Below are 11,625 nucleotides of genomic sequence, written 5' to 3'. Positions count from 1 at the left end.
AGCTAGCTAGTTTGCATATATAATATTTAAATCTCAAGAGGGGAATAGCTTACTGTTTGTATACATGGTATATGATCTATTTATCCAAATTTTGTTTCCATTTCTATCCATGATATAATGCAGTGAAAAGTAATATTTAGCTACAATTCTTAATATGAACTTGTATTCGTGCGTGTGCTTTAGTTCTAGGCTATACGCTTCTGCTTATCTCTTACCTCCATGTACTAACCGTCATCTGAAGATGTATAGGTTTTGATTAGGATCAAGTTCAAGCCAATGAAGATTTGGATAATGATTATGATCAGGTTCAAGCTAGCGAAGATTTGGATAATGAACTTCTAAGAGTGTCATGTTCGTTCACATATTCACCTAAGAGAAAATAGATTGTAAATATCAACATATATTTAGGCAACTAAATAGTAAATTAAGTACAAATCAGAAGCTTGGATAATTTTTTTTCCAAATTACCATCACATTATCACAATAATCGTTGGCAATCACAACCCATCATCATAAAAGGAAATGGATATTAGTGTGATATACATAAAAAAACGCATAACAAAAATTCTCTTAAAAACTCAAAACTGTAGCAGGAGAGAGAGAGAGAGAGAGACTGTAGCAGGGGGGAGAGAGAGAGAGAGAGAGAGAGAGAGAGAGAGAGAGAGAGAGAGAGAGAGAGAGAGAGAGAGGAGAGAGAGAGAGAGAGAGAGAGAGAGAGAGAGAGAGAGAGAGAGAGGTTTAATTACAACATATTAGATGTATGGAATTGTAAGAGAAATGTCACTACTTATTAACCACATGTAATGGATATTAGTATGAGATACACAAAAAGGCAGAACAAAAATTCTCTTAAAAACTCAAAACTGTGGTAGGTCAGAAAGAGACAGGAGGAGAGGTTTAATTACAACATATTAGATGTATGGAATTGTAAGAGAAGGGTCACTGCTTTTTAACACATATATCAATATTAGTCCACATGATATTAGCATAGAAAAATAAAACAATATAATATATAAAAAAAGTCAACAACTTGCATCCGTAACATATTTGTACCTCAGAAATAGAGGATGATATCATGAGTCCCCTCTTCCTCCTTGACTGCATTTCACATGTAAAAGATTATTTAAGGTTGTTTGATCCCCCTAAATATTGATGATGTAGTTTGATGAGATGTTTATAGAAAAGAAAAGGAAGGTTACGTTATAAGAATTTAAAGAGATGAAGAATTATATGCATGATTAGTCATAAGGATAGTAAATATGATTAGTGGAGATAATGGATGAGCGAAGAGGTGTGTATTAATGTGGTAACATGTATGTATGCTATTGTGTATACATAGATATATAAAGTTGGAATTATCAAATTTAAGAGGGATAAAAAGGGTATTCAAAAGTTTTAACACCCCAATTCTCTTTTATATATAGTAAGTATAAGTATAAGTATAAGTATAAGTATAAATATAGATATAGATATAGATATAGATAATAGATAAGACTAGGGCTGTCCATCCGGGCCGGCCCGGCCCGGCCCGGCCCGGAAAACCGGGCCCGGGCCGGGCAAAACCCAAGCCCGGGCCCGGGCCCGGGCCCGGGCCCGACCGGGCCGGACACCGGGCCGGCCCGGATTTTTTTATTTTTTTATTTTTTTATTTTTTTAAAAATTTTAAAAAATAATAAAACATAAAAATTATATTTATATAATAGTATATATATATTTATACTCTTATATAAATATAATTATATTATATGTACATATAAGTTTATGTTTATATAATTATATATATGTATAGATATATAAATATATATTTATACTCTTATATGTATTTATACTATTATATAAATATACTTATATATGTACATATAAGTTTATGTTTATATATGTGTATATATAAGTATACTTATATACTAAGAGAGAGAGAATATAAATATATATATAAGAGAGAGTATACACTGTACACATATATAAGAGAGAGCATACTTATACATATATATAATTATATAAGAGATATAAACATATATAAGAGAGAATATACTTATATTTATATATACTTATATACTAAGTAGCCCAAAGTATTCATGTCATTCAATATATGTATATGTATATATATACACACACACTGACACACATATACATATATTATACATAAACAAATTGTAAATACTTATAGTAATTACATAAACAAATTGTATTATACATAAAAACACACACACATATAAACTTATATATACACACATATATTATACATATATAAGAGAGAGTATACTTATATATACTTATACATATATTATACATATATAAGAGAGAGTATATTATCATATACTATATATTATAACTCGTATATATATTATATATCATATATATATATATATAAATGATATATATATAATATATATATATATATATAGTAGTTATATATATAAATATATATATATATATATATATAATGATATAAGAGATATTAAATAATAAGAGAGATGTATAACTGATATATACTTATATAAGAGAGTATACACTGTATATACGTGAATATATACTTATAACATATATAATATATATATATATATATTAATATATATATATATATATTATATATATATAATATAATATAAAGAGAATATACCTGTATAATATAACTTACTATACTAAGAGAGAGAGAGTACTATATATATATATATAATATTATAATATATATATATATATATATATATAATAATATGATATATATATATGAGAAAAATGGAGAAACAATCCGACCGCTGGTAACCGAAGTTACTCCCAAACACTTGTAGTGAGTGGCCTAATCTGTTCCCAATAAATTTATTGGATTGTGTGAAGGATGGTTGAGGCTCTATCTCGAGGTGGATGTAGCGGACAACGATTTAGGGCCACAGTCACTACAGTTGCTTTAAGCATCTTGCTGACAAAGTCTCCATTATTTCTCTCTCTCTCTCTCTCTCTCTATAATATATATATATATATATAATATATGATATATATATATAATAATATATATTATATTATATACAGCAATTATATCACATATATATATATGTTATATATAAGAAAATTAAAAAAATGTTAAAAAAATTAAAAAAATTTATGTTCCGGCACCGGGCGGGGCCGGGCCCGGGCCGGACACCGGGCCGGGCCCGGGCTCCGGGCTTTTTGGACACCCCTAGATAAGACCCATTGTTTGCTCAACCCTAATCGAAGAGATTCAACTCAATTGAAGCGAAGTTCCGGGTCCGGATCCTGCTCACATAGACCTTCGACCCGACCCGATTAATTTCCAGCGTCCCCCTCGAAATCCCATTCGTATTTCGTCGAGAGAAAAGGGCTCAATCTCAAATTTTCGGTGCGAAGCATTCACTGCTTACCCAGCAGCAGCAAAGGTTGCCGCCAATCGCTCTATAAATACCATTCCCCTCCATAATTCCCCCCATTAATCCCTCAATTATCGTCCTCTCAAACTCGGAAAACCCTAGGCTCTCCCGATCCACAAAACCCTAGAACCCTAAATCCCTTGAATGCTCGATCCCTTCAACTCGACATGGGAGCGAGTCGGAAGCTTCAGACCGAGATCGATCGGGTCTTGAAGAAGGTCCACGAGGGCGTGCAGGAGTTCGACACTATTTGGGACAAGGTTTGGATCTTTGGTAAACACCTCGTAAATTGTGAATTTGTTCTCCTCTTTTGGTAATCATTTGGCATTTGAATTGGTTAGGTTTATGAAACGGACAATGCGAACCTTAAGGAGAAGTTTGAAGGGGATCTCAAGAAGGAGATCAAGAAGCTGCAGAGGTATCGGGATCAGATCAAGACGTGGCAGCAGTCGAGCGAGATAAAGGACAAAAAGGTCTTTTCATTTAGTTCTTAACTGGTTTTTTTATCCGTGTGATGCAGTAGATTACAATGTTGACGTACTCATAGTCATTAATTTCAAGAAAGTTGGTAGTTTTCAATTTCATTTTAGACATAGAGCGGATAATGAAGTTTACATGTCTAATTAAGTATAAGTGTTGCAGTTCTACAACCAGCGGTAGTCTTTTTATTATAACTTACTAGGTTTTTCCCGTGCAATAGATGAAACTTAGTATTACAACATCAATTATATTACAATATTGTGATTTTGACAATTGTATATTGCTTTCACACTAAAAGCCATATTATAAATATAAATATGGAGAATTTTTTTTAAAGAGACCCATTTTGGAAAATATTTAGCAAAAACGACGTTTTTGCTAAATATTTAGTAAAATTGATCTCTTTTTAGCCAGCTCGTTTTTGCTAAATATTTAGCAAAATCGATCTTTTTTTAGCCACCTCACAAAGGCTGGTAAAAAAAACGTCGACTTTTCAAAATGTGGTCTTGAAAACACACAGGACTACTAGTCTCGTGTGTTTAGGGCTGGCTAATTAGTCACTAAATACATCGTAGTCTCACGGGACTAGTGCTGGGTTTTATCGAAGAAGCATAACGGGTATTCTGTTCGCCATCGGAACTAAAATATTAACATGAGACTACTAGCTCTGTGTTAAACAGAGACTAGCGCTGAGTTTTATTGAAGAAGCATAACGGGTATTTCATTCGCCATCAGAACTGAAATATTAACATTCATCATATGCAAATTATCTATATTAGTTATAAATTAAAATTTATGTATCTTATTTCTAGTTAAATCATAGTTGAAAGACCCTCTATATCAAATTTCATCTATCAAATTTTAACCAAAGCATATAATTTATCAAAATTGAAAATAAATTATTCTAAATATAGGGTTGTTTTCAGACTACAAGTGTAACTAAAAATTAGAGAGAAAATTATACAAAATTAGAAAACTTTACCTTAATGAAGAGTTGAAGTTCATCGGCGTCGGAGAGGTTAGATAGTGTCGGAGTTCAACAATGCTGAAGTGAATCAAGAGAGAAATTTTGGGGAAGAGACTTGGTTTGGGTTTGGAAAGAAGGAGAGAGGGAAATTTGAGGGGGAAGGAGGTGATGTGGGAGAGGATGACCGGGTGGGGCGAGAGATCGGGAGAGAGTTGAGGGAGATCTAGGGAGTGATTTGAAGAAGAGAATGGGGAGAGAGATCTGGACAGCGTCTATGCCCTAATTTTTGGGCACTCTTGGGTTTGTAAAGGCCCGACAAATACATGAGACTTCTAGCCCCGTGTATTTGCTGGGTCGATAAAACCTAGCACTAGTTTCTGTTTAACACATGAGACTAGTAGTCCCGTATATTTTTTGAGCTGGGCATAAGTTTCTGTTTAACTCACAAGACTACTAGTCTTGTGAGATTTCTGCGGTGTATTTAGTGACTGATTAGCTAGCCCTAAACACAGGGGACTAGTAGTCCCATGTGTTTTCAAGTCCACATTTTGGAAAATCAACATTTTTTTGGTCAGCCTTGGTGAGCTGGCAAAAAAGAGGTCGATTTTGCTAAATATTTAGTAAAAATATCGTTTTTGCTAAATATTTTCCAAAATGGGTCTCTTTCAAAGAATTCTCCATATAAATATTGGTAAAATAATAATAACGTCAATGAATTATTACAATAATGAAGTCTAAGTATTCAAATAATTATAACAATAAAGGAAAGAGAAAAAGAAAGTAGCTTGTGGAAAAAAATAAATAATTAATAAAGAGAAGTTCAAAGGTCAATTCTGTAAAAGTTTGCCAAGTGCAATCTATGGTTTTTGTATTAGTGTATGGTATAGATACATTCTATACTCTATAGATTATTGGTATTGATATTGTACAGAAGTACGAATAGATGTATGGGTTGTTGTGATTCACACCATTTTTTGTGTCTATAAGTCAAAGTTTCTTTTACAATTGCATGGAATATTGTCTTACACTATAAAGAAGGTAAAACCTTCAACTCATGTTTTAAATTTGTATATAAGCACACCCATGTTTTGAAGTAGTAAATGGTTGCACTGGGAGCTTCTGACTGCTAGATCAACACCCAGGTGTCCAGTCCTTTTGCAATTTCTTCCTTAATTGGTGCTAAAAACTATGAAAATACAGAAAAGTAGAAGAATACGGAATTGAGAAAAAATTACAGAAAAATCCGAGACAGTAAAATTTAGTTCAATAGGAAAACATAGATTTCTTATCTATCATTTAGACAAATGGCCTTCTCATGATGTACAGTTAGAACATGAAATAGTTGAGATACATAGATAAACTTAATAAATGATATTGATTGGTCAAGAAGACGCCTTTCTTGTACATATTCCGCTCTGCATTATCATATCCATAATAGGCAGAGGCTTATATATGCGGGCCATATTTTTTCATGCATTTGCAAATGAAGCCATAGATATGCTATGATAAACTATGACATTATCATATTCTCAAGTAGCACAATTTCTCTGTCCTTAATCGGTGCATTCTTGATGATGATCTGCTTTATTTTTTCTTTTTTACTGCTTTGGTAGCTCTGAATCACTTGTGTTGTAATTATCCATGGACTTAGGCTCTATCTCTTGGATGATTGAGATTTGATGTCTGGACAAACTATGTCTTCGACTTTTATGCTTGATTTGCATTTCATCATAAAAATCCATTGTATAACTTTCCTTGACCATCTTCTTCAAAATTGCATCACATGCTTGTTCCTTTGTTTTTTCTTTTGAATATTTCTTTCACTTCTTCGTATCCTCTTTCATTCTGGCAAGATACTTCACATCTATTTAGCCTCAGCTCATCATGTGTTCACAAGTTTGTACTGAACTGATTTCAATTTGATTGTTCCAGATAGAATCCAAATTCCTAACCGGTGGTATTTCACTACTTCTCAACATTTATTGGAATAATATTAGTACTAAACCAACTAAAATGGGATGATACTTCCACATCATCGGCACCCTTCTTTGTAAATCTTCATGTCTTAATAAAAGTGTGAAATACCTAAATTAATAATCAATTACAATGTTTTTAAAATAAAATACTTAACAAAAAATAGCATCCAAACAAAGTTAATGCACACTCAAAGTTTCCTGGTTTCAGAAACAAATTGATTTTTATTTTGAGTAGTCTCATTTACACTATGAAAGTACAAGTAAAATATTCACTAGTCGTAATTAAAACCTGAATATGTTGCAAGTTTCATCATCCTCATTTATGAAAATTGAGTGAAACTGAAAGTAAACAATAAGTATCATAATTTTATCAAAATTGAAATTAAGAACAATTTAAAATGCATGAGTATCTGAAACAAATCCATAAATGATTGAAACCAGCAAAGAAGGCCTCAACAATGGTCATCAGCAGAGCATCAGAACAACATCTATCATGCTAGTTTTAGGTGCAGATACTGATTCTCCAAATAACTTAAAGATTTGGATTTTGATGTATTGAACCAGAGAGAGGGGCAGAGGTGAAGATGCATCAAGAGAAGGAGAGGCATCAATTGAGCTCTACCTTACTCTAAATCCGGGGTTTTTTTTCCTTCTATCAATTGGGCAGTGGGTTCGACTCTTTTTAATCAACCAAGAGGTTCACTTAAGTGGGCTGCATATTTTGACATGGAGGAGCCTGCTTTGGCTGTTCTTATCCCCAAGGTTTTAAATGTCGGATGTCGGGTTCATGTCGGACGGCTGAAATCAATGTCGAATAGCGAAAATCGGGGATATATCGGGGGACATGGACTAAATATCAGATTGTCATATCGGGTGGTGCGCATATGTATAATATCATGTCCAAAATATAATCTAAGTATTCCTAAATTCAATATAAGCATATTTTATAAATTCTAGAGGCGGCACCGACGATGAGTGGATTCCGACATCGCAGGAAGGCAGTGCCGACGACGGGACGTCGCAGGTAGGCAATGTCGGGGCTCTTCTTATTCTTCTTCGTCTACTTAGGGTCCTTCGGATGAGTCACCGACCACCATCTTTCCTTTATCCCGACGACGGGATACCCTGCCATCATCGGGTTCGGTTAGGGTTCGAATTTTGAGGCGCAACGGGAGATGGACGACGAGGTCCGAGATGGAGGTGGGGGAAGGGCGTCGTCGTTCACAAAAGGAGTGATCGGTTCCCAAGTCCGTTGTAGCCCTAATTTTTCTCTTTTATTTCTATCGGGTTCATAAGAAACCCTTAAACATGAGAACGGGTCAAACGGGCTTGGGTTTTTATCACTAAACCCAAACCCGATAACAAAAAACAGATCTTGAAAAAGAAGGGCCATATCGGCCGATTTTTCAAGGCTTAAAAATCGGTCGATATGCCCAATATGGCCTTGGTATTTCCGTTTTGTCCCTGAAAACCGACATACGAGTTGAAAACGCCCATGTCGTGTCGTTCAAGTCCTCAAACCGACATGTCCGACATGTCGGCCGACATTTAAAACCTTGCTTATCCGCGGACATATCGGCCGACATTTAAAATCTTGTTTATCCCTAATTAGGGGAACCTGGGGCTCATTTAGTGGCCTGGGGACACTTGGTGTTGAAGGCTGCCTAGGCAGGTGGCCGACCTACTTTCCAAACACTGGCTAAATTTAATTGTAACTTAAAGGGGTATGCCTTGGTTCAGATCCTCGTTAAAGGCTTCTTCTAAAACTATTCCTTTGATACACCTTTATCATGGTTATATCAGTTGGTCCAGATAATCGAACACAAAATAAGGTACATTCTTCTTGATGAAATGAAGCCCTATTATTGTTTGCATTTAAATTTTTTTTGGACCCAACTTTCATGGATAGTTAAGTTTGCTTTCGTTGTCTTATTAACTGTGTTAATTGGTAAGGCTTAAACTGATGCAGCTTACCCATTGTTCCCAACAAGTACGCATTTTTGTGATTCTTATTTTGACAATCAACTGTTGATATATGTTGACATAGGTTGGTACCTCTTGTGAACAGGCTCTCATGGATGCCCGAAAGCTTATTGAGCGTGAAATGGAAAGATTTAAAGTCTGTGAGAAGGAGACAAAAACGAAAGCCTTTTCCAAAGAAGGACTTGGCCAACAACCCAAGACTGTAAGAATTTTGTATTTCTCTTCCTGTACGCTTTACTGTGTGATTTATTTGATTTTGATGTTCATACATTTTAAAGTTGAAACTAGTAAGAAAAAGATTCAATTAACACATGGCTGTGAAATATATCATGTAATAGGTAATTATTATCTTGGGCACGTCAAACGAAATTTGCCCCAGGCTCTGTTAGCTGTAATTCAATTACAATTGGTTTTGTGACATTGATGATTATTGCTGATTTGCTATAGTTCATACACCAGGCTTAATACATTAAGTACAATATACTTGCGTCTTGCCTTGTATTGGTCTGAGACTCAGATGATGTACAGTGTATGAATAGGTACATTCGAATCTACAAGTCTATAATCTGGTATACTATCTTAAACTATGGTACATTGGAATATTCATGAAATAAATAGAAGTTCCCTTTAGATTCTTCTTCCTGCTGCTGTATCTTCAGTTTTTCCTTTTTTCTTCTTCTTTCTTTCAGTTAGAATACACAAATATTTTAATAAGCTTTGGTGTTATACTTTTGATTGCTTGATTCCGCTCTGCTACATTGATTCCGCTTTGCTACATCTGAGAAGTTTTGAAATTTGGCCGATTTAGGTATATAGGAGTTTGAGTTCCATGATATCTTTAAGTTTATAGAAGCAAGGATCAAGAATTTGCAATTTCAATTCGCTTTATTTGGTCACAATGCTAAAATATATTGGGTTTAGATTCCTGCACTTGGTTGGATGTAATTGGGAATGGAGTCTAGGTTGTTGCCAACATGATCCTCACGCTAGATTCCCTTAAGTTGGATTTTACTTGTCGTGAGAGTGGCATCCACTTCTACATTTTTATCGGGAAAGTGGTGAATTCCAATTCAAATGGATATATTTCTCAATTTCATATATTAAGCTAAAACAAGGAATTGTTTTTCTTCACTAAAAACTTTATTAGTTCATGTTAAAATCCTTCTTTTTATCGAAGCTATTCTTAATGTAACAGATCCTGTGAGTATCATCTGATAGGCTTGTGTGTTTACTACGTATTAGCATATTGGCACATGCATTGAGTGATATCCACCTTTACATTTTTATAACTTTTTTATCAGGTAAGTGGTAACTTTCAATTCACATGAAATTGAAATTTCTCAATTTCATTCGTTGCACTAAAATAAGGATTTGCAGTTTTCTTAACTAGAAAGTTCATTTGTCTATGTTAAACTTCTTATATCTGAAGCTATTCTTTATGTAACTTATTCTGAGTATCATCTTACAGGCCTGCACATTTACTGGGTTCTAGCATATTAATATTGCCACGTGCATATGCAGATGCAAGAAACATTAGCTTGCTATTTAAACAGCTTTCTATTGTGCAATTTTAAATTTTTATGATGATATAATTATCTTATGTAATTTTAGTTATAAATTCATTGTAAAAATGTTTTCTAACAAGTAATTAAATTATTAAATGTTTTTATGACAGAATTTTGAGGATTTCATTTAACCTATGAAAATCGGGCATTACAATTTTACCACGGCCCTTATTTGGATAATGTCACATTCATTCCAAGTTCGACTAATTGTTGCTGCTATATACCATTCAAATTTGATTTCTTGAAAAAAAACGTATATAATAAAAATATGGTCATAAGTATGTGTATCATATTACCTATCTAGTTTATAATTATAACTAAATGTTTTATGTAAATTCATTCGTTAATAATTTTTATCATCTCCAATTACCAACAACGGCTTTTCAGTAAATCACTAAAATATTACAATATGTATATGTTTAATCTTAATCAGTAAGAATTTTATTTACAAAAATATTTAAATATAAAAATTATTTCTTCTTAGATTTTTTGATAAGCTGCTTTACATCTAAATGAGAGAAAGGTGAAGTGGAAAGAGAAGAGTGTGAATAAGATAAAGAGAGATATAATAGAGAGTGGAATGAAGTCCATTGTACTTGAGATGAAATTACCATTTTACCCGCCATCATTTCTACATGATGTCCTCTTTGCTTCGGTTCTTTCCTTACTCCAACTTCTTTTATTATAGATTAGTATAATGCACTATAATGTAATGTGTTGTTAGCAATATTTGTATAAATTTGAGACTTGAGATTAATGAAGTTGTTGCAACATGAGAATCTCACATTCCATTTACTAAACATCAGCTGAATGTACTGCAAAGAATACTTTTCTCATGCTAATATAAAAAATGATAAGGATTTTTTTTTGTTGGGAAAAAATTATTTCTCCTGTTTAAATGGAAAGTTTGTTTTAAACTGATCATGTCCAAATTTTTATCTTAGATTTAAATGATCAAAATATATTTTATACTTTTAATTCAATATTTTATTTTCTTTTAAATGACAAAAATGTATATAATTTTCTAATTAGCTAAAAATATGTAATTTTTTTTGGGAGAGCTTGTAATTTTTTATACTTTTAATTCTATATTTTCTTTTCTTTTAAATGACGAAAATGTATATATTTTAATGTATATAGTTTTCTTGCAAAAAGATGTTATTTATTTAGTTTTTTCAACTCCATGGAGAATCAACTGCCAGAGCTATTTTTCCTTTGAAATTTTGGTTAGGGAGGGAGGTAGGAAATCACAAATCTATAGTTTGAACTGA

General features: G+C 33.1%; 1 protein-coding gene across 2 annotated transcripts in view; it reads left to right on the top strand.

Moving 5' to 3' along the window:
- LOC109828868 (general negative regulator of transcription subunit 3-like) overlaps positions 3,308–11,625 on the top strand; it is a 20,072-nt gene continuing 11,754 nt past the window's right edge. Inside the window, exons 1-3 of one of the 2 annotated variants that reach the window (XM_020395840.1) lie at positions 3,308–3,643; positions 3,725–3,856; positions 8,875–8,991. In XM_020395840.1, coding sequence (XP_020251429.1) covers positions 3,551–3,643; positions 3,725–3,856; positions 8,875–8,991 — 342 coding nt within the window. In that variant the 5' untranslated portion in view covers positions 3,308–3,550. The remainder of the gene's footprint in view (positions 3,644–3,724; positions 3,857–8,874; positions 8,992–11,625) is intronic. The other variant, XM_020395839.1, reaches the window with a different exon arrangement.

The sequence above is a fragment of the Asparagus officinalis genome, chromosome 1, assembly GCF_001876935.1.
Source record: "Asparagus officinalis chromosome 1, Aspof.V1, whole genome shotgun sequence".
NCBI lineage: Eukaryota > Viridiplantae > Streptophyta > Magnoliopsida > Asparagales > Asparagaceae > Asparagus > Asparagus officinalis.
Note: the sequence above shows the minus strand (reverse complement) of the source record. Positions and strands in the feature narration are given on the sequence as shown.